The following is a 27,480-nucleotide window of genomic DNA, read 5'->3' as shown; positions in this document are numbered from 1 at the left end:
GAAACCTTCCCTATATCATTACATTGCAAGTATTTCAATATTTCCATGATGCTTGCTCAATTTTTTTTTCTGTGTGCATCTCTATCAAACACCTTAGGTTTTACAGTGTCACATAGCCTGGATTAAATATTAATGAAAACACGAAGTCCAAATAAAGTTGACACAGTGGAAGCACCAATCAAAAGTCGATATGAAAGACCTTCTGATGCAAAACAAACACTGCATGCCCATTATCATTCACCACTGGGAAGATTTTTTCTCCCTGTCCTCATGGTTAAAAAAGCAATAGTACATAAAGTTCCCTCACACGGAACTTTTGAAGCATAAACAAACACTGCAGTAGGATTTTCAGGTACTGAATATTTATCATGTTGATTCTAATACATTTCTCAACTTTAAAATAAATGTTGAATAGTTCTCATTTTCTTCTATCACTTTCCGCTTCTGACAATTTCCATGAATAATTGGTATAGCTTGAGCCCCTCGTTCACTGCCTTAGATTTCATTCTCTTTTATAAGATGAGACTGTGAGTCTTATACTATTCATGCCATGATTATCAACATGTGAATAAAATTATTGTAGTGAAATGTGCTCCTTTTAGATTGAATCAATGGAAAATACAGTATTTGATATAATACTTGGCTTGGGTGTATTGTTAAGGTAGAAATTAGAATTAATAAATAAATAAATTGGATATAAAAATTTGATAATTTTCATTTGGGGACAGATTACAGAAAAATCAGGCTGGCAGCGCACTGTGGACACTTAGCAACTGTGTATATATTTGTTCTGCTTTAAATCAGTTGCAAATATCGGTATGGTAAGTCCACATGGGACTTTCAAAATGAACACTATGAGGATAATTCTTTGAAGTAGATGCTAACATTTACCAGTTATGAGTGTAAATGATTAGAAGTTACGATGGTATACGCTGGTCTTCCACCTAAGCACATACCCAGTTTTTGCTAGCATTATATAACAGAAAGTAGGCGCCTAATTTCCTTTATTGAATATTCATCATTAAGGCTTCCTCTGTGCACCCATAGATAGGCACACAGTTATAAAAGTACCCTCTATGTGCATACTGTCATTCTTGTGACCTAACCCCGCCTCTTTTTTCCAAGGGTAACTAGGATGGATACTTTTACTTGCCGACAGTGAGGGGGATAATGTCAGTTATTGAAGTTCTCATTTCTGTGGGTAAAATGCTGTTTTACCTGTGGAAATTACTTTGACAATGAACCTTTTTAAGGGGGTCTTTTACTAAGCCACAGTAGTGTTTTTAGCTCATAGTAGAAATAAGCTGGTGCCAAACGCTGAGATGCCCATAAGGATATAATGGGCATCTTGGTGTTTACCGCCAGCTGATTTCTACTGTGAGCTAAAAACGCTACTGTGCTTAGTAAAAGACCCCCTAAATATCTTGGTTAGTTTATAAGGTGTTGGCCTATATGACTAACTACTACTACTACTTATCATTTCTATAGCACTACCGGACGTACGCAGTGCCTCACACTTGAACATGGAGAGACAGTTCCTGCTCAATAGAGCTTACAATCTAATTATGACAGACAGACAGGACAAGTAAGGGATAAGGGTTAGGACAGACAGGACATATGAGGGATAGGGGACAGTTGAAGGTTTAGGTTTAGGAGTTAAAAGCAGCATCGAAGAGGTGGGTTTTTAGCCTTTTACTAAAATGCATTTAAAAAATAGTTTGAACGAGTTTTAGCGCAGGACTTTCCCCACATGCTAAGCCCATAAACCACTACTAAATGGACTTGGGAAAAATCCACAATTCCAGGAATAACATGTATAGAATGTTTGTACGTTTGGGAAGCTCGCCAGGTGTCCTTGGCCTGGATTGGCTGCTGTCGTGGACAGGATGCTGGGCTTGATGGACCCTTGGTCTTTTCCCAGTGTGGCATTACTTATGTACTTATGTGTCGGTAAAATAAGGATTTTTCAGGGTTTTTTTTTTTCATTTGCAGGTCTGTGTTAATGTTGTCAATGTGCAGCAACTGCAAATAATTAATGTGGAAGCACATAGCACTTCCTGGTATGGAAGCATTATTTAGGTAGTGCATTATGATTTGCACGCACTACCTAATTAATGCAGATTTAATTCATGAACACTTAGCATCTCCTAAACAGGATGCACTAAGGACCCAATGATTGAATCCCCTGCACTGTTCCAAACAGCGCTGGGAAATTAGCGCCAAAATAGTGCAGGGGATTACAGCCCTCATGATCAAAATTAGCCCACTTATATGGTAAGGAAGCACCACCCAGCACATCCCAGGATGCACTGGGCAGAGCAGAGTGCCACCATTTTGGAGGCAGCACTGGAAGGAGGAGGGAGAGTCTTCTCCCTTCTCAAGGTGATGGTGGTGGGGGGGGGGGGGGGTTGAGGGATCTAGGCCACCAGGGAACATGGGGGGGGGTGGAGGTAGGGTTGCCCATTGGGCCACCAGAGACAGTCTTTTGTGGTGTCTGGGGGGGTTAAGGTGGCTCCAGCCCCTGGTGTCTGGTGAACGGGAGGGAAGAAGGCCATTGGGTCACCAGGAAAACTTGTTGGGGGGAGGGGGGTTAAAGGGGCTGGAGGTCCACTGGACCTCCGTCCCCTTGGGTGTGAGAGTCCACGATGGTGGCAGCCCAGGCTGACAGTGACAGCTTGGGCTGCCTGGCATGGGTGGGGGGAGGAGGAAGACAGTCTTAACCCTAAAACCAGCTGTGAGCTGGCATAGGGTTAAGGTGATATTCTGCCCATACAGTCAGAGCACAGTGCTCTGATCATACTGGTAGAATATTTAAATGAGCTCTGCGGTATTCCCTGGTGCATACGCGCCAGACCCCTCCGATCATCCCGTGCTGGTAAATGCGGGTGCTAGTCCAGCACTAGTGGCTTCTAGCGCCCGCATTTACCTTTGATCATTGGGTCATAAGTGCTCCTGCATTATTAAGGAAGTGTATGCTAATCATAATGCTCTAGCTGAAAAATGCTTCCACATCCACTCCTCGCCCATGGCACATCCCCTCCAAAAATATATTTTTAAAAAATCAAAAATACATGTTTAGCACATGGAAATGGCAAATTGCTGCACTTTAAGGCACTTTGCTGTAAGCATTTTCCTGTGCACTAAGCACAGGTTAGGGCTTAAATGCCCTTTAGTACAAGGACACCTTTATTTGTAATATCAGATTTAAAACACTCTAGACATGACAAGTTGTATTTGTGTTGCAAAAGTAATACACAAACCGCCCTATTCTATAAGGCTCGGCACCTAACTCTCATAGCTCCTATCTGAAAAGGGGGTGTGGCCAGGGGTGTTCTGAAAAGCAGCATGGAGAATCACAGAATACTTCCTTACAGTGCCTAACTTGGGTGCCAGCATTTACACCAGGTTTTAGCAGGTACAAGTCTTCACACAAAAGTTAGGTGTGGGGGCCGGCATTAAAGGCTAGATTCTATATATCACGCCTGAAAATTCTGCACAGAAAAAAACACGCCTAGGTGTATTCTCTAAATTATACCTATATTTTAAAGAATAGGCTTACATTTCTGCGAGATATATAGAATACGCCAAGCGCCTCTCCACACAACCAAATTTAGCCGTGACCATTTATGCCATGTTTTACTTGGCATAAATCCCGATGCCTAAACTGGGTGCAGAGCAGACATACTGTATAACAATGCCCATAGATTTTAGAAACGCCCATGGCCACACCCACATTTCATCTATGCAACTTAGAATTTAAGCGCACCATGTTACAGAATACGCTTAGTATGTTGTGTGCGTAAATCTTGAATGATTCCAATTAGTGCTGATAATTACTTGTTAACATCCAATTGACAGCGCTGATTAGCTAGTTAGCCAATTAATTTATGCACATTGTTATAGAATACGCTTCAATTTCCACGCAGAAATTAAGACACGATATATAGAATCCCAGGGTAAATGCTATTCTGTATAAGGCAAGCATTCTTTATAGAATAGCACTTAGCACTAAATTTTTTTCATCGCTGAAATTTCAGTGGCATTTATAGAATTCCCTTCAAAGTGGTTAAAAGGGAAAAATAATCGTAATAAAATAAAATGATAGAGTTCATCACTGTCTGGCATAATTAATGCTATTATCCTTGTTATTTCCATTTATGTTGATAGGATGCTTTGGATTTATCCAGGTTTTTGCTTGATTTTCTTATCTGCCTCTGTGCACAGCGGTAAGTAGTTTATTTATTTATATATTTATTGAAATGATTAACTGTAAGAAGAGGTTCACTCAAGGCAGGGTACAGCTTAATGTAAATATAATGGGAAAATCTACCTGTCAGTGCTGACCAGGGTTAGATGGCAAAGCTAAAGGGTTTGGATTTACTCCAAACTGGTCTAATCATTCCTTTGTAACATGGAGGGGCATAATCGAACGTCGCCGGTGAAATAGATTGCCGGCGATCTATTTTGGCAGAGGTGCAACAGCTGGCCGGAACCGTATTATCGAAAAAAATGGCCGGCCATCTTTTTTTTTGATAATACTGTTTAGCCCGGCCAAATACCAGAGTTCGCCGGGTTTGTTTTTCAGCGATAATGGAAAAAAATGCCGGCCATCTCAAACCCGGCGAAATCCAAGGCATTTGGTCATGGGAGGAGTCAGAATTTTTAGTGCACTGGTCCCCCTCACATGCCAGGGCACCCTAGGGGGCACTTCAAAAAATGTTTAAAAAATACAAAAAAAGCTCCCAGGTGCATAGCTCCCTTACCTTGGGTGCTGAGCCCCCCAAATCCTCCACAAACCCACTCCCAACACCTCTACTCCATTACCATAGCCCTTAAGGGTGAAGGGGGCACTTACATGTGGGTACAGTGGGTTTGGAGGGCTCAACACTTAGCACCACAAGTGTAACAGGTAGGGGGGGATGGACCTGGGTCTGCCTGCCTGAAGTGCACTGCACCCATTAAAAACTGCTCCAGGGACTTGCATACTGCTGTCAGGGAGCTGGGTATGACATTTGAGGCTGGCAAAAAAGTGCTTTATTTTTTTTTTTCATGTGTGAGAGGGTTGGTGACCACTGGGGGAGTATGGAGAGGTCATCCCCCGTTCCCTCCAGTGGTCATCTGGTCAGTTGGGGCACCTTTTTGAGGCTTGGTCGTGAAAATAAAAGGACCAAGTAAACTCGATGGAATACTGCTTAACGCCACTTTTTTTTTTTCCATTATCCGCGAAAGCCGGCCATCTGGTAGCCACGCCCATGCCCGCCCATGTCCCTCCTTCGCTTCGTCGGTGACACACCCCTTTGAACTTTTGTTGGCGAGGCGACGGGAAAGCGGCGATGCTGTCAAAAAAGCAGCTTTCGATTATACCGATTTTGCCGCTTTTCCATGATCGCCGGCCATCTCCCGATTTATGTCGGAAGATGGCCAGCGATCACTTTCGAAAATGAGCTGGATAGTAACATAGTAGATAATGGCAGAAAAAGACCTGCACAGTCCATCCAGTCTGCCCAACAAGATAAACTCATATGTGCTACTTTTTGTGCACTTACCTTGATTTGTATCCGCCGTTTTCAGGGCACAGACAGTAGAAGTCTGCCCAGCACTAGGCCCGCCTCCCATCCACCAGCCCCGCCTCCCACTACCGGCTCTGCCACCCAAGCTCTAGTGAATACAAATAGCAATTCCTCTCCCTCTCTATAGCCCTGAAGTTCAAAGGTAAACGCGGGCGCTAGAGGCAATTAGCGCTGGACTAGTGCCCACATTTACCTGAACAGAATGTACAGAGGCCCAAAGTGCAGAAACAAACAAGCATGTAAACAGCGCAAGTGGCATGCTAATGTAATCAAGTTCATGAAAATTAGATAATTTTGTATTCCTCCCCAATGCTCAGAAAAGAGCACCCAAAACAAAACTGCCTTATTGCTGCAAAAAATAACACCAGGTCACAGCAGGCATTAAGGTGTTGGAAGAGAGGATTTCTTACGATGCCTTCTTCAAAATCTGCCGGTTTTTGCTGATTTTGATTGCTGCTGAAAGCATAAGGAAGTCCGTGCAAGCCCTTAAGCACTAGTTGTGAGAAATGAATATGTGCAAGTCACAGCGGACCCAAAAATGAATAGTGTGAGCAAGGGTTGAGTGTGGGCCTTCATAGACACAGCCAGACCAAGGATAGAAAAAGTAAAGCGAGGTTCTTTATTAAAAGAAGATATGCTGAAGCCTGTTACTTCACAGGTACAGTAAATTAGAAATAAAGTCCGTTGATAGTTGCAGTCTTTATAAAGTCACAGTGGCCTAGCTGCGGTATTACACAAATCCTGGCCTGGATCCAGTCAGGCATCAAGAAAAAGGATGCCGACAAGGTTCAAGATAAAGCTTGGCCTACATTAGCCAGGTTTCTAATAGCTTATACATTTTTAGTGAAGGCATGGGGGCTGCTTCTCTCTTCCCTGGGCCTCAGGCTTGACTGTACTCTGGAGTTTTATTTAACTGCCTGAACCACACCCATTGTACTCTGCACTAACTGAGCAGTGTTGCCAGGTGGGCGGTTTTACCGCCCAATTGGGCGGTTTTCCGCGACCCGCCGCGGGAAATTTTTGCCCGCGGCGGGTTGCGGTTTTTTGGGCTCCTTTTTGGCTTCGGGGCGGTTTTTTCGCCGGCTTTTGCGGTTTTTTCGCCGGCTTTTTTCGGCCGCGGTGGGCGGGGTTAATGACGTTTCTGGGCGGGGTTAGTGACGTGGGAGGCGGGGTTAGTGACGTGGGAGGCGGGGTTAGTGACGGGGGAGGCGGGGTTAGTGACGGGGAGGCGGGGCCGATGACGGGGGAGGCGGGGCCGATGACGGCGGGGGCGGGGTTGATGACGGCGGGGGCGGGGGTGATGACGCGGGGGCGGGGGTGTCAGGGGCGGGGTTTGAGTTTGGGCGGGTTTTGGGCTGGATTTTGGGCTCCTTTAGGCTGGAAAAAAATTTTCCACCTGGCAACCCTGTAACTGAGTCACCCCCTTTAGGCTTCTAAAGGTGACTCTGTGAGGGAGTGCTGTTAAGGAGAACTGGTAATTTCCTATATACTCCATCACACTTTGACTCTCACCAAAAATAAATACAAAAACTATTTGGTACATTTACATTTAATCTGAATATTTCTTTATATAACAGAATGCAGTTCGGAGTTCTACAATGATACATTTTTCCAAGGAGGAGATATTTCTGCAGTTTTTGCACCAGATGCTAAATATTGTCAGACTGTCTGTACATACGACCCACACTGTCTCTTCTTCACATTTTTGCCAGAAGATTGGAAAAATGAGACTGAGAGGTAGGAGTTCATGGAAATTTTTACCTGCTTAATTCTTGGTCTTTCGCAGTCAAAGTTGACTTTACCCTACTTATCAAATCTTATAGAAAATTATTTGTGCTAGGCATTTTCAAAGAGAAGTTAACTAATTACTTTTTGCCAACTATCTTTAGGAAAAGTTTCAGCTGAACCTGATTATTTTAATGTAGCCAACTGAACTTCAGTTAAATTTAGGACAGGTCTGTGTGTGGCTGCGATTTTCTTTCTAGACTTAACTAGTTAGTGCTGAATTCTATAAGAGAGAGCCTCCATTTTGGTGTCCTGAGGGAGCCTATTGTAGAGCACACGTAAGTTCCATTATAGAATACAAACATAACCAGGTATTGGTACATGTAGCATTTATGCACCTACACATACACCAGCTATAAGGCAGGTATAAGGGCAAGTGGCAAAAAGTGGCAGGGACACCTTTAACTTATAGCTTGGAGAAGAGAAGGCTGAATAGAGATATGAAGAGGTTTATAAAATACTTTGAGTAGATGTGAATCACTTGTTTACTCTTTCAAAAAATACTAGGACTAGGGAGCATGTAATGAAGCTACTAAGTAGTAAATTTAAAATAAACTACAGAAAATATTTCTTCACCTAATGTGTAATTAAGCTCTGTTATTTGTTGCCAGAGAATGTGGTAAAAGCAGTTAGCTTAGCAGGATTTTAAAAAGGTTTGGATAATGTCCTAAAAGAAAAGTCCATAAGCCATTACTTAGATGGACTTGACAAAATCTACAGTTTATTTCTAGGATAAGCAGCATAAAATCTCTTTTATTATTCTTGGATCTTGCAAGGTACTTGTGACCAATCTTGGGAAAGGGCCTTCGGTTTGTCCCAGTATGGCAATGCTAAAAAAAAAAATAATAAAAAAAATAAAAAGTGGATACTTGTAGGATAGGGCTAAAGTAGCACATACACAGTGGTGGCCCTACCATTAGGCCAACTGAGGTGGTGGCCTCAGGTGGCACTCCAGGGAGTGGCATATATCCCCCCCACTAACAGCAGTCTGGCTTCTCCCCCCATCCTTCCTCAGTCCCCTTCCCTAAGTCTACCTTTGTTTACTAAAAGTCGGTGGCAGCAGTGATTCCCATAGGCTTCCCTGCTGCCAGCACCGGCCTCTCCTTTCTACTGCGGCCTGCCTCTCTGATGCAGCAGTAGAGAGAAGAGACCAGTGCCGGTGGCAGGGCAGCCTTTAGGAATCGCTGTCACCATTGCCTTTTGGGTGCACATTTTGTTATGAGCTATTCTATAGCAATGTGCACCCAAATTCCATAGCATGAAACCCAAAAGGGGGCATTGCCATGGGAGGTACATGAGCGGGCCATTGGCATTCTTAAAATTGGCACGCAGTATTATAGAATGCAGGGGTTGTACATCCAAGTTGGGCACCAGAAATTACACCTGGCTTCAGTAGGTGTAAGGCCTGACATCCAAATTTGGGTGCTAAAATCAGTGCGCGAGGCTGTTCTATAATTGGCACTTATCTTCAAATGTCCATTATAGAATAGCATTGAGTGTCGATTTTTTTTGGCGTCGATTTACTGAATCTAGCCCACAATGGACAGTTTATAGAATTGTCCTTCACATGGCTCAGAGATAGGTTTGCTCTGGAACACCCATAGAGCTTCCCCTTGTCCACCCAGCTGAATCTACACCCCTTTGGGCCAATATTTAAACCCTGCAGTCAGTGATTTTTTAGAAATCAGTTGCATTTTTAACATATTTTGAGCTCGATATTCAGCTGCCAGCAGTCAGCAATTTTCAAAGTACAGTGCAATCTGCTTAAGTGCAAGGGTCTGGGACCAAAGAAATACATGCAGTTAACTGGAGCGTGCACTTAATCGTTGTGACCCAAAGAAGCTTGACATCTGATATACATATGTACAGTACTGTTTATTATATGTACAGTATACAGTCTCCGTTAACTGATGTTAGGCTTACTTGAAGTAATCAGTCATAGTCTTCTGTACACTCTTGTGTCTGTGAGTTCCATAGACTACGTCTGCCAGACGGTAAAAACTGTCATAGCACTGACATCCAGTGGCCTCCAGATAGGCCAGCACGGTGTTGAGACTCTCCAGCGCTCTTGCAAAAGTGACAGGAGGTTGTTGAATTTCGTCAGCATATGCCTTGCTGCTCATTTCATCATCTGTTTCATCATCAGCTGTTGCCTGCGTGTAGGCGCATATCTGGACATCAGTGCTGTCGTCAGCTGTTTGTAGATCGTAATCAACAGCTATGTATTGATGAAACTCCTCTTCAGTAACACAGGCTGGTATGTCAATATTCTGTTCATCTGATGCGTTTGCAACAGCTGCATCTGTTTCGTCCCTCTCCACATCCCTAACAAAGCTTGCCCGCTTTTAGCAGTTCACAGTGGTTGCCTGTGTAACATGATTCCAGGCTTCTTTCTGCATATGTAGGGAATCCAACAGTGATAGATTACGAGCCAGTTCAACAGCACGTTTATCCTTGCCAGTCTGGTCATCCATAATGCTCATCAGACGATGTAGCACAAGAGCCCGATAATGTTGTTTGAAATTGACTATTATGCCCTGATTCATAGGTTGAATCAGAGAGGTAGTGTTTGGTGGCAGGAAGACCACCTTGACGTTAGACAGCCTGACATCATCACTGTGTGCAGCACAATTGTCACAAAGCAACAAAATCTGACGCTTTTGTGCCCGCATTCTAGTGTCTAACTTCTTTAGCCACTGCTTCCAAATTTCCCCAATCATCCATGAATTTGCATTAGCCTCGTATGACACATGAAGTCGCTTAACATTCTTGAAGCAACGGGGCTGTTTGCTCTTTCCAATGATGAGTGGTTCCAACCTTTCACTCTCATCCATATTGCAGCAAAGGAGGATCGTCAGTCGGTCCTTCGACATTTTACCTCCTGTAGTTTCGGATTGTTTGAATGCAAGTGTTCCATCAGGAATCGCTCGCCAGTAGAGACCGATTTCGTCAGCATTGAAAATGTCACGCGGTGCAAACTCGTTCAAGATGGTAGGAAGAACTGAAACAACCCAATTTTCAGCACCAAAGTCATCAGCGTCTTGTTTTCACCAATGCTGTTTCTTGAATTTTATGTTCTTCTCCTTCCATCTTTCCAACCATCCAACAGTGGCTTTGAATTCAGTTAGTCCAAGACTTTCAGCTAGTTGATTAGCTTTCTCCATAAGCAGTGAACCACTGACAGGAAACTGTCTGCTCCTGACTTGAGAAAACCACCGAAGAAGAGCATCTTCTACCTCCTCCGCTTTTCCCGCCCTTTTTCGTTTCCGGTGTGGATTTGTATTGTTTTGCCAGTCTTCCAGAAGCTGGTCTTTCTGCTTCAAGATACGTGAAATTTGACTGGGATTGACACTATATTCTTTCACAATAGATGCTTGACTTTCTTTGTTTTCTCATTTTTTAAGAACTTCTATTCGTTCAGCCAGTGTTAAACTCTTACAGTTCCGCCGCCGCGATGACGACGACAATGACCCCAGTGTACACTCTAACAACATTCTTTTGCTTATTCTGCCTGTGGCAGTTAAAGGGGCGGTAAATTTGAAATCTCGTTGGTTGTCACGCGCCAATCGGCTTCCATATTCCGTGTACACGCTTATGCGGAGTCTTTCCTGCACAGAACCGGTCTTAAATCATGCATATAAGCGAATCTTGCACTTATCAGTGGTGCGCTAAACCGAAGTTTGTCCCCCATAGAAATTGATGGTGCCAAAAATGGGACTGAAGTACGGCATGCAGTTAAACAGAGCATGCGCTTATCCGACGTGCACTTAAATGGAGTGCACTGTACTGACCACTAAGGGCTGAATTGGACCTGGATATTCAATGCTGGGCCTAATCTGAGCACTGGCACTCTCTAGTGTACCTAGAGCAGGGTGGTGGTGTTGCTCTGCCCCAGGTGCCAGCAACAGGGGGGTGCACGGAACAGGTGCACAGCTGTCGGCTCTGCCAGTCCCCTGCTCCCTTTGACATCAACTTCCTGTTCTGGGACAGAGGATCTGGAGAGCCGACACCTGTGCCCCCCTCTGTTTGCAGGTGGGGGTGTGCTCCGCCCAGGGGTGGGTGTGCATGCACTGCCCACTCGAGGATATGCTCCGCCCCACCCCACCCAGGGTGACATTTAAGGTAGGTATGCCCAGTGGCATACCTAGGGTAGTTGACACCCGGGGCCGGTCAATTTTTAACACCCCCCTCCAAAATCCAGTACTAGGCATACCGAGAATACAAAACACTCAGGACCTATAGAGCAATTCTACCATACCATAAGCAGTCATTTCTATGAGTCACACAAGGCAAAGGAAAGCATCTTAAACACTACAGTGAGCACTAGAACATCAATTCACCTATTGTAAAACGAAACCAGACAGAATAGTACAGATCATCGATCCTGCACAGTCAATGCCAACTGAAAGCCATGTCTTTTTCACAAACACAGATACACCCTAATCCACTATAGAATAAGTAATCATAAACTTTCCATTTAGACAAAAATTAAACTGAACCCCCAAGATGCCAGACTCTGCATACAATGCAACACCAGAGAAACAGAAAATGTCCCCTAGTACTGTGCAAAATATAAAGACAGCAGATGTAAATTTGAAAAAAACTAACAAGTACCAATCACCACTTTACAAATTAACAAATAGAAATAAAACAAATATAGAAAATAAAATACCATTTTATGGGACTAATACATTTAGCTGTCAGAGGCCAAAACCTTCTTCCTCAGGTCAATACAGTATAGTGTGTTACAGTGTCCTAACCTGACATGAGGAAGGGGGTTTTGTTCTCCGAAAGTTAGTCAAAATTTATTAAAATTAGTCCAATAAAAAGATTACCTTATTTACATGTTCTATTATAAACATTTATTAACACAGCTACAATACTACTTTATCCTAAAGCAAAAAATATATATATATATATTTTATTTACAGTTTGTTGTCTCTGGTTTCTGCTTTCCTCATCTTCTTTTCACTGTCTTCCTTCCATCCAGCATCCGTCTTCGTTCTTTCTCTGCCATCCAGTGTCTGCCCTCTCTGCTGTCCCCGCCATCCAATGTCTGCCCTCTCTCCCTGCCCTTTCCATTCACTGTCTGCCCTCTCTCTCCCCCCCCCCCCATCCATCCAGGCTCTGCCCTCCCTCACCCCCTTCCATCCATCCAGGGTCTGCCCTCCCTCTCCCCCCCATCCATCCATCCATCCATCGTCTGTCCCCTCTCTCTCTCTCTCTCTCTGCCCCTTTTTTCAGCCACCAGTTCCAGCCCTCTTATCCCACCTGCCCCTAGTTCTAGCCCCAGCCCACATCTCCCACTTGCCCCCCCTTTTCAGTCCCACTATCCCACCAGTCCGCAGTTTCAGCCCCAGCCCTTTTCTCTCACCAGTCCTGAGCTTCAGCCCCAGCCACTTCTCCCTGTCCCCTTTTCAGCCCCCAGTCCCCCCAGTTTCTGCCCCTACCCCCTTTCAGCCCCCAGTTCCAGTACTAGCTCCCTTATCCCACCTACCCTCCTTTTCAGCCCCAGACCCATTTTCCCACCAGCCCCAGGCATGGCTCCCATTTTCTCGCATGGCCCCTTCCCCACCCCACCCCTTCTCCCCACCCATCCCCTTCTCTCCTCTTCTCCCATCTGAGATCCCCCTCCCCACCCCAGTCCCCTTCTCCCCTCTGAGACCCCCTCCCCTTGTCCCCTTCTCCCATCTGAGACCCCCACCCCCTTCTCCTCTCTTCTCCCATCTGAGACCCCCCACCCCCCTTTTCCCATCTGAGATCCCCCTCCCCACCCCAGTCCCCTTCTCCCCTCTTCTCCCATCTGAGACCCCCTCCCCACCCCAGTCCCCTTCTCCAATCTGAGGCCCCCTCCTCAGTCCCCTTCTCCCATTTGAAAACCCCCTCCCCAGTTCCCTTCTCCCATTGGAAAACCCCCTCCCCAGTCCTCCTCTCCCATCTAAGCCTCCCAACTCGACCCACCTGCCACCTTCGTGGAGAGACGACAGCCCTCGTCTCCTGCCTCCATCCTGCTGTGCCTTAAAAAAAAAATCTGAAAAGCAGCATGGCAGGCATGCTTCGTGTCTGCCCTGCCTGCTTGTAAAAGAAAGCAGCAAATCTCCTTGTCGACGTTGCGACGTTGCGTCGGGTCTTCCCTCACTGGGTCCCGCCTCCTATAACTGTGCACATGGAGTGCTGAAATAAATGACACTTACATGTCTATGTGCACTGTGTGCTATTCAGTAAGGTAGTGTATTAGTGCATTAATGCATAACCGCACAGGTGTGTACACATGGTTGGAGCACAGGTGGTTCATGGGCATGTTTCCTGCTTTGTATGTAACTTAGTCATGCACAATTATGCCTACCATTGACTTGGTGTTGAGTATGTCAAAATTTGTACATCATAAAGAAGGTCTACACCTGTCTTATATAACAATTAAATATTGCAGACTAGGAGGAGTTCCTATGCTGAAAATTCATGGATAAAGGATTTTTATGATTAGCAGCTGTTGCTAAATGTATAAACATTTTTTCAGTTGTTTATTGTTCCATAAAATAACTGAGTAATACTGACTTTTTTTTTTTAATAGATTTGCTTGTTTTCTAAAAGATAGTGAAAAAGGAATGCTGCAGAATGTGACCTTGAAAGGTGCAGTTTCTGGATATTCTTTAAAACAATGCAACACTAATGAAAATGGTAAGATAATGGCTTTTATTTTAGAAGCATTTCTACTTTGAAATAGCGGCATTTGTATGTATAGATCACATATACGTGTAAATGGTGATTTCAAAAAGCTGCTTTTTACATATAGAGAGCAGAGATTTGATGGGACTGGGCCAAAATCACGTATTCCCTATCTTACGTGGAGGGGCATAATCGAACGGGGACACCCATCTCTAAGGACATCCCAGCGAAGGGGCGGGGAAAACCGTATTATTGAAACAAGATGGGCGTCCATCTTTCGTTTCCATAATACGGTCGGGGACACCCAAATCTCAACATTTAGGGCGACCTTAGAGATGGTCAACCTAAATGTTGAGATGGTTGTCCTTAGAGATGGTCGTCCCCGGCTTTCGGCTATAATGGAAACCGAGGACGCCCATCTCAAAAACGACCAAATCCAAGGCATTTGGTCATGGGAGGAGCCAGCATTCGTAGTGCACTGGTCCCCCTGACATGCCAGGACACCAACCGGGCACCCTAGGGGGCACTGCACAAATTGTGTGAAGTGCACTGCACCCACTAAAATTGCTCCAGGAATCTGCATACTGCTGTCAGGGAGCTGGGTATGACATATTTTTTTAGGGTGGGAGATGGTTAGTGACTACTGGGGGAGTAAGGGGAGGTCATTCCCGATTCCCTCCGGTGGTCATCTGGTCAGTTTGGGCACCTTTTTGAGGCTTGGTCGTGAAAAAAAATGGACCAAGTAAAGTCGACCAAATGCTCATCAGGGATGCCCTTCTTATTTCCATTATCAGCCGAGGATGCCCATCTCTTAATCACGCCCCAGTCCCGCCTTCGCCACACCTCCGACACGCCCCTGTGAACATTGGTCATCCCCGCGATGGACTGCAGTTGAGGGCGCCAAAAATCAGCTTTCAATTATGCCGATTTGGGCAACCCTGAGAGGACGCCCATGTCCCGATTTGTGTCAGAAGATGGGCATCCTTCTCTTTCGAAAATGCCCCTGATAGGGGCCCTTTTACTAAGCTGCGGTAGGGCTAACGTGTGGGTGGCGTGTGCCAATTGACACTATCTTTGGGGTAGTGCAGGTGCCCAGTGGTAATTCCTAAGTTGGTGCATGTTGGTAATCGGCAACATGGCTACAATGAGATGCCTGATTACTGCATGAGTAGCACGTGAGCCCTTTCTGCCAAGTAAATAGGTGGTGTTAAGGGCTTAGGCAGTAAATAGCTGCATGCTACTTTTCATATTAGCACATGACCATTTATTGCCCCAATAAAAAAAGCCTTTTTCCCAGCGTGCGCCAATTTCGGCATCCAAACTAGTGCAGGCCACTTTTTACCATAGCATAGTAAAAGGGACCCATAGAGAACACACATCTTAAACATTGCACTTTGGCTTTCACACCAGCTGAAAGGCACACACAGATTTCAAAAAGTGCTCATTTAAACTAGGGATTTGCTTGAGGGATTAAGACTGTAATTGTCCTTAACCCCTCCTGTTTTCTATTTTAACCTTCCGATAGTTGGGAAAAAATTGCAATTTTCCTAGTTAATTTGTGACTCTCAAATGTCTGGTTTGTAAATTGACCGCATTATGGTAGGGTCACTTGAAGCAACTCCTGGGTTCTTCCTTCTGTCCCTCCCAAAGTGGATCTGCTGTGTCTGGCCCCACAGGCTGCAAGGATGCCAAAAACAGCATAAAGGAAGATTGGCTTGTTCCATGGCTGCAATCATGTTTGTGCATGATGTGCTGGAAAGAACAGGCACATATGCATACAAGCAGGCATCAAGGTTGAGATCAAGCTATGGTCAGGAATTCCAAGACCCCGAGCAGAAGGTTTATATCAGAAGCTGCTGGGTATAGCTCTCTACTGATTGGAGAACCAAGTCATGGAGATGCAGCAAATGCAGCTCCAATAACTGGGAATAAAGGATATAGAAACCCAGCTTCAAAAAATGCATCCTAGTTCCTGTAGCTCAAAAGGATATATATATATATATATATATATATATATATACTAGTAAAAAAGGCCCGTTTCTGACACAAATGAAACGGGCGCTAGCAAGGTTTTCCTCGGAGTGTGTATGTTTAAGAGAGTGTGTGTGAGAGAGAGAGAGTGAGTGAATGTGCGAGTGTGTGTGTGTGACAGAGAGAGAGTGTGTGTGTGTGAGAATGAGAGTGTGTGCCATGGTCCCCCCTCCCTCCCTCTGAGTTCCAGGGTCACCCCCCCCCTCTGAGTTCCAGGGTCGTCCCCTCCCTCCGAGTTCCAGGGTCATCCCCTCCCCCCGAGTTCCAGGTTCCCCCCTTCCTCCCTCCAAGTTTCAGGTTCCCCTCTCCCTCCGAGTTCCAGGGGACCGAGTTTCAGGTTCCCCCCTCCCTCCCTCTGAATTTCAGGGTCCCCCCCCTCGTAACGCGATGTCACACACATGAGGGTGTCATTGTCCCTCCCTCCCTCCCTTCCAGTTCCAGGCCCCCTACCTCCAAATTTTAAAAGTCATCTTCACTTACGAAGTCGGGTTTACAGCGGCCGGCAGCAGTGGTAACAGGCGTGCAGGCTCGGCCCTTCTCTCTCTTTCAGCTCTGGTCCCTCCCTCATTTCCTGTTTCCGGAACTTGCCTTGAGTTTAGCCACCCATCTATTCATCCCAACTGACTGTACCACGCATTTTGTCCCCAACTGTATATCTGCACTTGGCCCCTCAACTATGTGGTAAGTTGTATTGTAGAAAAGCATTAGCATCGTATCTATGTTATTTGACTGTTCTAATGCATGCTTATTAGGTGTATCATTAGTATTATGCTAACATTATATTATATCTCTTGTATTTGAATTTCATGGCTGTTAAATTTTTATATTGTTTCATAGTAGTCATAGTAGGTGTCAATTTGCTGTTTTCAAGTTTCTCATTTATTGTATTTATGTTTATGCTTGCGGGCTCATTTTCGAAAGAGATAGACGTCCAAAAAGTGACAAGTCAGCATTTGGACGTTTATCTCACAGAAACGCCCAAATCAGTATTATCGAAACCTCTTTTTGGATGTCTTTCTCTGAAGTCTGTCAGAAGGACGTCCAAATCTCAAGGGGGCCTGCCAGGGGCGTGTTCAAGGCGGGACTTAGGCTTCCTAAGACTTGGACGTCTTTTAGCCATAATGGAACAAAGCAAAAATGACCAGGACTAAAACTTAGACATTTTGAGCTAGACCTTTTTTTTTTTTATTACGAATAAGGCACAAAAAGGTGCCCCAAATGACCACTGGAGAGAATCAGGGATGACCTCCCCTTACTCACCCAGTGGCCACTAATCCCCTCCCACCCCCAAAACATGTGATGAAAAACATTACTTGCCAGCCTCTGTGCCACCCTCAGATGTTATAGTCAGGTCCATTAGAACAGGATGCAGGTCTCTGGAGTAGTCTAGTGGTGGGTGCAGTGCACTGCAGACAGGTGGACCCAGCCTCCTACTTCTCCCTATCTGTAACAATTGTGGAGGAAACTGCGAGCCTTCCAAAACTCACCAGAAACCCACTGTACCCACATATAGGTGCCCCATTCACCCATAAGGGCTATGGTAGTGGTGTACAGTTGGGGGTAGTGGGTTTTGGGGGGCTCAATGGTGAGATGTGTACCTGGGAGCATGTTATGAAGTCCACTGCAGTGCCCCCCCGTGCCCTATTGCTGTCCTGGGATGTCAGGGGGACCACGCTACTAAAAATGTTGGCTCCTCCTACATCCCAATGGCTTGATTTTGGACGTTTTACATTTGGACGTTTTTTTTTTTTAATGGCCAAAAAACAAAGGCGTTCAAATCACAAAACGTCCAAATCACAGGATGTCCATAGTATTTTTTGAAAATGACCTTCTTTCCTATTCTGAATTTGGACGTCTTTGTAAAACGTCCAAATTCTGATTTAGACATTTCTTTCGAAAATGCCCCTCTTGGTCATTTTACTATTATTTTGCTGTTAACAAAACTGTAAGTTTTATGTTAAACTATTCCTGATATACATCACCTTGGGTGAATCACTTCATAAAGGTGGTTAACTAACAAATCCCAATAAATAAATAAACAAATCCCAATAAATAAAATAGATAAAAACCGTACAATTCATTACTTGATTTATACCAATTGGAGTTTATTTAATCCTCCAAATGCAATTTTAAAAAAAGATGAATTATGTACATGCTGCACAATTAACAGTATAGTTAAGATTTTTTGAAGAGAGAAACTTATGCTTTCTAACATCCAATTATTTTCCAGCTTGCAACTTTGATACTTACACAGGACTAGATATGATTGGGACAAATTATAATGTTACCACAGAGGATAATGTGGAGAAATGCCAAGATAGATGTACAAATGACATATTTTGTCAATTTTTTACATATGCAACAGATACATTTCATAGTATAACCATCCGGTAAGTTATGTATTCAACTTGCTTTTTCATTTTGGTTTTGTTGTTTTAAATGTTTTGTACTATTCTAAAGTACAGTTGAAGAAACATGCTCTGGGTTATGAATAAACATTGAAAAGGCCAGACAGTGGAGTCGCTAGAACTTCTCTAAGTTCCTTCACTACAATTGGATTTATGCCATCTGGTTCCATCGCTTTGTCCATCTTTAGTTTAGCTTTACCTCCAAACACAGTGCTCTGAAAATCATTCATGGACTACCACACGTCCATTCCTATTTGTATTTGTCTTCTGTGGTTCTACTCCTTGCCCTTCTTCTGTGAACACAGAACAGAAATATTTGTTAAGGAATTTCACTTTGTCCGTACCAGCTTCTACATATTCCTGTCTTTGACCCTTGAGTCTCATAATTCCACTCTTGCACTTCCTCCTATCACAAACATATTTGAAAAAACTCTTGTCCTCTCATTTTACTGTTTTGGCTATTTTTGCATCTTTGCTTTCCTGACTACTTTACCAGCTTCTCTTAGCTCTTTAGATATTATTGTCTGTCATCCTCATTTCAGCTACTACTTTTGAGAAACAGTGCAGCCTTCTTTTTCTTTTACTTGTATTTACTTTCCGTACAGAAAGTTTTGTTGTCCTTAAAGTTATCAATAGAAATCAAACAAAATAAAACATGGAAAAGAAAATAAGATGATACCTTTTTTTATTGGACATAACTTAATACATTTCGTTGTCCTTAAAGTAACTCCTTTCAGTTTTGCCCACTGCTTTACAACTTCTTTCAGATGTTCCTATCCATCTTATCAGTTCCCCAAAGTAATCCTCCATCTCGACAAAGCTAGGTTTCTTTTGAAGTCTAAAACCTTCACTTTGAATGAATGCTTTCCACAGCTGTCTTAATACTGAACTATACCATCTGGTGATCACTCACTATAATATTAGAAACACTATCCTCATTTGTAAGCACTAAGTTCAGTTTGGCCCTATCCTGCATGGTTTCCATTACCAATTGCTGGTTCTCTCTGTAGAGAATCCAAGATCTCCCTACTTCTTGATGACCCAATCAACATCCAGCATATTAAAATCCCCTTTCATAGTTATATTTTGAAATGTCTTCAATTAAATCTCTGTCCACTTGCTCTGCCTGTGAGGAAGGCCTGTATACCACACCGATGTAAATAGCATTTCCATTCCCCCTTTCCAGATTAAGCCACAGTGCCTCTTCCTTGCCCCGTAAGTCCTGCAATTCTGTTACTTTCATGTTATCGTTAACATATAACACCAGTCCTTGCTTTCTTCCTATCCTGTCCTTCCTGAACAGATTATAGCCCAGTATAACTATATCCTGGTCATGGTTCTCCATGAACCACGTCTCTGTAACTACCACTAATTTCAACTCAACCTCTTTCATCAGTCTTTCGATCCAGAGCTTTATTTGCCCTACTACAGGCATTGGTGTACATTGCTTTCCAGATGTTGCCCTTTTTCCCATTTCTATAGAGGCATTTAACGTTTCACTTTCCTACTACTTAACATTTAACTTTCCTGAGGACTCATACTTTCCTGGGGGCTTTTATCATCCTGCCCCAATGATTCTAGTTCAAAGCCCTCTTCAGTAGGTTAGCCAGTCTGCTTCTGAAGACACTTCTTCCCTTCTTTGATAGATGAACATCATCTCATTATAAGCTAAGACCAATATCTTATACTTTATCCTACAATATATGGGTAGCCAAAGTTCCTGAGATAAAAGCAGCATAATGTGATTGTAACTTATGAATCATTTTTCTCACAGTATTCTATTAAGCTGTGCATATCTTTAATGAATATAATGGAACTCCTACTAATAAGGAATTATGGGGTCCTTTTACTAAGGTGCGCCGAAAAGTGGCCTGTGCTGGTGTAGATGTGTGTATTGTACGCGCAAGGTTCCATTTTTCAGTGCACCTGCAAAAAAGGCCTTTTTGGGGGGCCAAAAATGGACGTGCTGCAAAATAAAAATTGGCGCGCGTCCATTTGGGCCTGAGACCTTACTGCCACCCATTGACCTAGCGGTAAGGTCTCATATACAATGCCGACTACTGCCCAGTTAGCGCCGCATGTCAGAAAATTTCCGGCACGTTTAGTGGACACATATAAAAGAAATTACTGCCTGGGCCACGCGGTAACCAGGTTGTAGTTCAAAATTGATATGCATAGGCGCCTATGCAACTTAGTAAAAGGGATCCTATAATAGTTCAAATGGCTCAAGACTAATGCATGTTCCAATGCAGTGCACTCAATTTTTAGTTACAAGGTTGGCAAAGGATGTGTTTTTTTTAAACAAGCATTGTCTGCTGCACAGATCTTATAAACCAAAAATAAAATGTCATAGTGTTATTTGGAATAATATAAACATATTTTCATTTCTTTTTCATTCAGAAATAAATGCTACTTAAAATACAGCATGAAAGGAACTCCTTCCAGAATAATGTTACTTGATAATGTTATATCTGGATTCTCCTTACAAGTGTGCGGTCTTTCAAACATTGGTAAATATATATTTATTAATTTATTTTAGCTGTGAAATAGTTCTGTGTGTTTATTTCTTATATACCAACTATAAACCCAAGAGGTATTGAAGTAATATACATGCAGGTAGTTACACTGGCATTATACAATTTTGATATCATTAAGATTAGTTATATATATAATAACTCCAATAAGAACATGGCTTTCTATCCAAAAGCTTTTTAATTTTCTCAAGAGACTCTCATGTGGGACTTTGTGAAAAGCATTCTGAAAATCTAGATACACTACATCAACTTGCTCAGCTTTTATCCACATTTTTATTCACACTTTCAAAAAGTATATAGCAAATTGATGAGACAAGATTTCCCTTGGCTGAATCCATGTTGACTCTGTCCTATTAAACCATATTTGTCTATGTGTTTAGTAATTTTGTTCTTTATAATAGTTTCTACAATTTTGCCTGGCACTAATATCAGACTTATCAGTCTATAATTTCCCCTAGAACCCCTTTAAAAATTGGCATTACATTGGCCAACTTCCAATCTACAGATACCATGGAAAATTTGAATGACAGGTTACAGGTCACCTATGTAGATCAGCAATTTCATTTTTGTGTTCTTTCAGTACTTGGGGTGTATATTATCTGGTCCAAGTGATTTACTGCTCTTTAACTTGTCAGCTGCGTACACTTTGTAGCGCTCTAGAAATGTTAAATAGTAGTAGTAGTAGTAGTAGTTTGGCATATTATATCTTCCATATTCACCAAAATTTCTGTATCGTCATCCCTAAAGACTATTTCTGGATTTCTTACATCTTCTTCAGTAAAGACTGAAGTAAATAATTAAATTAGTCTCCCTGCCATGGCCATATCTTCCCTGAGTGTCCCCTTTGCCCCTCAATGACCTAAAAGTCCCATTAACTGCTTCACAGGTTTAAAGTTTTACCCAAAGTGCCATTTTACACAAAGGACAGTTTGATTTATAACAAAGCACAAATTGGGCACTCGGCATACACTCAGAGGTATTCCTTTTGCACTAAAATACCACACAATATAGTAACGTGTTAACATAGTAGATGACAGAAGAAAAAGACCTCCACGGTCCATCCTGTCTGCCCAACAAGATAAACTCATATGTGCTACTTTTTGTGTATATCTTACCTTGATTTGTATCTGACATTTTCAGGGCACAGACCGTAGAAGTCTGCCCAGCACTAGCCCCGCCTCCCAACCACCAGCCCCGCCACCCAATCTCCGCTAAGCTTCTGAGGATCCATTCCTTCTGAACAGGATTCCTGTATGTTTATCCCACGCATTTTTGAATTCCGTTACCGTTTTCATCTCCACCACCTCCCATGGGAGGGCATTCTAAGTATCCACCACTCTCTCCGTGAAAAAATACTTCCTGACATTATTCCTGAGTCTGCCCCCCTTCAATCTCATTTCATGTCCTCTAGTTCTACCACCTTCCCATCTATGGAAAAGGTTTCTTTGCGGATTAATACCTTTCAAATATTTGAACGTCTGTATCATATCACCCCTGTTTCTCCTTTCCTTCAGGGTATACATGTTCAGGTCAGCAAGTCTCTCCTCATACGTCTTGTAATGCAAGTCCCATACCATTTTTGTAGCTTTTTTTTGCACCACTTCAATTCTTTTTACATCCTTAGCAAGGTACGGCCTCCAAAACTGAACACAATACTCCAGGTGGGGCCTCACCAACGACTTATACAGGGGCATCAACACCTCCTTTCTTCTGCTGGTCACATAAGTGCAGGACGTCAGACTCACAGAAACAGAAGCCTTGCAGATCAGCAACACGGCCACGCCAGAGAAGAGGACTTCGGCTGGCAGGGGTTGGGGACCCCCGCCAGCAAAGGTACCCGATGGCGGCAGCAGGGGAGGGTTGGAGGCAGGAGGGGGGGTTGAAGGGGTTGGCAGCGGGGGGGCCAGGGCCAAATCTATGGGGGCCCATGCCCCTGTGGCCCCACGTAGCTACGCCCCTGTTTCCCACATGCTGAGGCCAATTTTAGCGGAGCTGTAAAATGGCCTCATTTTCCGTTTGTTCAATTTATTTTTATTTTATTTTGTTGCATTTGTATCCCACATTTTCCCACCTATTTGTGGGCTCAGTGTGGCTTACAATACATTGTAAATGATGGAATTAATAACCATGCACTAATTTCTCAATTAGTGTGTGGCTATTAGCGTATGAGCCCTTACCACCATCTATTAACTAGGTGGTAAGGGCTCTCACACTAATCACACGCTAATCAGTTAGCATGTGGTGATGCAACTGCGCTAACCAATTAGCGCTGAGCATGCCTACTGTCCACCCCCAAACACTCCCCAGTTCTTCAAAATATCTTCAATTTTTTAACGTATACGAAGTGAGCATCGACTCCCAAACTACTGTGGGCTCCTCAGCGCACCCTCTGGTAGGCATTTTAGCCTGCAGTTAGTGCTTACTGCAGCTTAGTTAAAGGACCCCTAAATTTGACCAAACAAATCTAGACATTGCTATAGGAGATCCTTTCACAGCCACCATTTAGCTTCCTTCCTTCCCCTAGCCAAGTTCCTCCCTCCCAGGACCTAACATTGAACAGAAATGTTCCATCAAGGCCCCTTCCCCTCCCCCTCCCAGACAGCTTCTCTATCTCAAAAATATGAATTTCTATTATCCCCAACCCCACTAAAGTCAATCTCAAGTAAAACCGATAAGAGGACTCACATTTTAATTCAATTCAATTCAAATCAATTCTTGTATACCGCTAATATCCCTTTCCAGGGTTCGGTGCAGTTTACAATCTAGGTGAGACAAAAGCAGATAGTGTTAGTGTGAGGTATGAGACAAGATATCATTGATGTAACGTATGAGATCAAAAATATTATAAGAAAGGATAGTGGGTGGTACTGGGAGATAGAAGTCATCATTCTGTGGTACTATGCCAAAGGAGGGTCTGAGCCCATACTCTTTCCAGTGGTCAGGAGATCTGTGTCTTAACCTCAGAACCCTGATATCCGATAGGGCAGCCATATAAACATAGAAACCCAGGGCAGCTGAAGAAACCCCAACCACCATTCTCCCCTTTCCTCTCCCACCCCCATTGTGTAGTACAGGGAAATAAGTGATACCAATTGACATACTGGGCCCATGTTTCCTCCCTTCCCCTCACTCCTCATGTTCTCCCTTACTGCTGCTCTCTCCAGCCTCCCCCCCCCCTCCAGCCTGCTCTTGATTGATGCCCCCACATGCCAATGGCCTCTTTCCTGAGCAACAGCTGCTGTTCATTGCTCTGTCTACCCAACCCGCTAACATTCTCTTCCTCTTTTCCTTCTAGTTCCTATTCAAGGTGGCCAAGACCTTCATCTGGACATGCAGTGGTATGATCTCCAGGCAGTTCCTCTCCCATGGTGGTAGCTCTTGTTCCAGATCATCCTCCTGCTCTCATAGCTCCATGTCTGTGTTTCCATTATCTTCCTTATCTGCTTCCAGCAGCAGAATGTTGGCATCCTTTACTGTTGCTACACTGGACCATGGGGCTGGGGTGCTTACTGTGAGAATATGTGGTGGTGGGAATATAAACTCCTCATCCTATTCTTCCCAATGCACAGGGAACCTGTGCATTACTGTCGGGACTTTCTACCACCATTCCCCCCTCTCCCCTTTCCATTCCCCCCATTGTGCACAGTCAAATAAGTGCTTCAAATGCTGTTCAATAACCTGTCTTCCCAGCCCTCTAACATTCACTCCCTCTTCTCCGTGTTCCTGCTCAGGGTGGGCCAAAATTTAAGCATGGACATTTGGGAGCATTATCTTCATTCAGTTCTTCTCCTCTGGTGGTGGCTACTGCTCCAGATCCTCCTCCTGCTCCCATGCTTCCTTATTTGTATCTACAACAGTGTCCTTATCTGCTTCCAGTAGCAGAATGTTGGCATTCTCTTCCACTGTTGCACTGGACCATGGGCTGGGGTGTGTAAGTGAAAGGTTTGTGTTGGAAATATGCACTTCACAGTGTTAAAAATGTGATATATTGTGGGGCATATGAAGTGGCCTACTGGTTAGGTCTGTGGATTAGGATCCAGGGGCACTGGTTTCAATGCCCACCTTATCCACTACTCACTCACCCACTGAACCCTGTACAGCTTGAGTGCCTCCTAGACAAGGATAGTGTATACCAGGGATAGAGAGAGATGTAGAGACTGTTTTTTTCCAGTTCAACCAGAAGTTAGGAACCCTCTTCTGGCTGGGGCCTGTGGAGTAAAACGTGTGGGGTTTATGACATGGCCTAGTGAAGGCTGTGGTCACATTTAGTCACCATTTGTCACCTGGATATAATATTTCAACCTTTTTAGTCAAAAATGTCTGGATGAGGTTCTCTCTCCCTTGCTGGCCTCTCAGGTGGGCCTGGTGAGGCATCAGGTCCCCCAGGTGGGGTTCTTCCTCTTCCCTTTGACTGGCCTCCTCCCTGGCCTATTGCCCAGGTCATGGCTCTGGCTGTAGCACAGTGGCGTAGCCAGACCTGACATTTTGGGTGGGCCCAGAGCTAATTTGGGTAGGCACTATGTATATATAGGTGTGAGTAGTTTTTTTTGGGATCCTAAAATTTTTAATAAACAGTCTGCTCAACAGCTGTCCTACAGCAACATAAACCACATACATATTCGGAACCTATGTTGCAAACCTTAAAACCACCATACCGAGAATACAAAACACTGAGGACCTATAGAGCAATTCTACCATACCATAAGCAGTCATTTCTACGAGTCACACAAGGAAAAGAAAGCATCTTAAACACTACAGTGAGCACTAGAACATCAATTCACCTATTATAAAACGAAACCAGACAGAATAGTACAGATCGTCGATCCTGCACAGTCAATGCCAACCAAAAGCCATGTCTTTTTCACAAACACAGATACACCCTAATCCACTATAAAATACGTAATCATAAGCTTTCTATTTAGATAAAAATTAAACTGAACCCCCAAGATGCCAGACTCTGCATACAATGCAACACCACAGAAACAGAAAATGTCCCCTAGTACTGTGCAAAATATAAAGACAGCAGATGTAAATTTGAAAAAACTAACAAATACCAATCACCACTTTACAAATTAACAAATAGAAATAAAACAAATATAGAAAATAAAATAATACCATTTTATTAGACTAATACATTTAGCTGTCAGAGGCCAAAACCTTCTTCCTCAGGTCAATACAGTCAGGGCCGTGTCAACACGGTAAGCGAGGTAAGCATGGCAGGAGGGCGCCGTCCTCTGGGGGGCACCCCGCCGCACCATGCTTACCTCGCCCTCCTGCTCCCATGTCCCAACTGCCCGCCCTCTTCTCCCCCCCAACAAGATCCCTTTTAAATTTACCTCCGTCTGGCAGCGAAGGCGCAGCGTCAGTGAAGAAGGCGGCGCTTCCGACGTCTCTACTAGTCTTCCCTTCACTCAGTGTTCCGCCTTCTTCTGACATCAAGGAAATGACGTCAGAAGAAGGCGGGACATTGAGCAAAGGGAAGACTAGTAGAAACATTGGGAGCGCCGCCTCCTTCACTGATGCTGCGCCTTCGCTGCTGGATGGAGGTAAATTTAAAAGGGATCTTGGGGGGGGGGAGAAGAGGGCGGGCAGTTGGGACATGGGAGCGGGAGGGCAGGGGAGAGAGGAGCGTGGATGGGAGGGAAGCGATCATTTTCATGGGGGGGGGAGGGGCGTGCGCGCCAACTGTTCGTCTGTGGGGGGGGGGGGGGGCGCTGGGGGCGCCAACTGATCTTCTGCAGGAGGGCGCCACAGACCCTTGGCACGGCCCTGAATACAGTATAGTGCTGTTACAGTATCCTATCCTGACCTGAGGAAGGGCGCTTTGTTCTCCGAAAGTTTGTCAAAATGTATTAAAATTAGTCCAATAAAAAGATTACCTTATTTACATGTTCTATTATAAACATTTATTAACACAGCTATAATACTACTTTATCCTAAAGCAAAAAAATAAAAATATATATTTTATTTACAGTTTGTTGTCTCTGGTTTCTGCTTTCCTCATCTTCTTTTCTCTGTCTTCCTTCCATCCAGCATCTGTCGATCTTTCTCTGCCATCCAGTGTCTGCCCTCTCTGCTGTCCCCTCCATCCAATGTCTGCCCTCTCTCCCTGCCCCTTCCATGCACATCTGCCCTCTATCTCTGCCCCTTCCATCCACCATCTGCCCCTGTCTGCCCTCTCTCTCTCTGCCCCTTCCATTCACTGTCTGCCCTTTCTATCCCTTCCATCCACTATCTGCCCTTTCTCTCTGCCCCTTCAATCCACCATTTGCCCTCCCTCCCCCTTCCATCCAGGATCTGTCCCCTCTCTCTGCCCCTTTTTTTGAGCCCCCAGTTCCAGCCCCCCTTATCCCACCTGCCCCTAGTTCTAGCCCCAGCCCATATCTCCCACCTGCCCCCCTTTTCAGCCCCCAGTTTCAGCTCCACTATCCCACCAGTCCCCAGTTTCAGCCCCAGCCCTTTTCTCTCACCAGTCCCGAGCTTCAG

General features: G+C 44.2%; 1 protein-coding gene across 1 annotated transcript in view; it reads left to right on the top strand.

The window, feature by feature from the left end:
- Window positions 1-269: 269 nt before the first annotated feature.
- The window catches only part of KLKB1 (kallikrein B1), a 194,811-nt gene continuing 167,600 nt past the window's right edge, over window positions 270-27,480 (top strand). The window contains exons 1-6 of the mRNA XM_030192212.1: window positions 270-352; window positions 4,168-4,226; window positions 7,148-7,307; window positions 13,927-14,033; window positions 18,283-18,442; window positions 20,861-20,970. Coding sequence (XP_030048072.1) covers window positions 4,169-4,226; window positions 7,148-7,307; window positions 13,927-14,033; window positions 18,283-18,442; window positions 20,861-20,970 — 595 coding nt within the window. The 5' untranslated portion in view covers window positions 270-352; window position 4,168. The remainder of the gene's footprint in view (window positions 353-4,167; window positions 4,227-7,147; window positions 7,308-13,926; window positions 14,034-18,282; window positions 18,443-20,860; window positions 20,971-27,480) is intronic.

Source organism: Microcaecilia unicolor, chromosome 2 (assembly GCF_901765095.1).
Source record: "Microcaecilia unicolor chromosome 2, aMicUni1.1, whole genome shotgun sequence".
Classification (NCBI taxonomy): Eukaryota; Metazoa; Chordata; class Amphibia; order Gymnophiona; family Siphonopidae; genus Microcaecilia; species Microcaecilia unicolor.
Note: the sequence above shows the minus strand (reverse complement) of the source record. Positions and strands in the feature narration are given on the sequence as shown.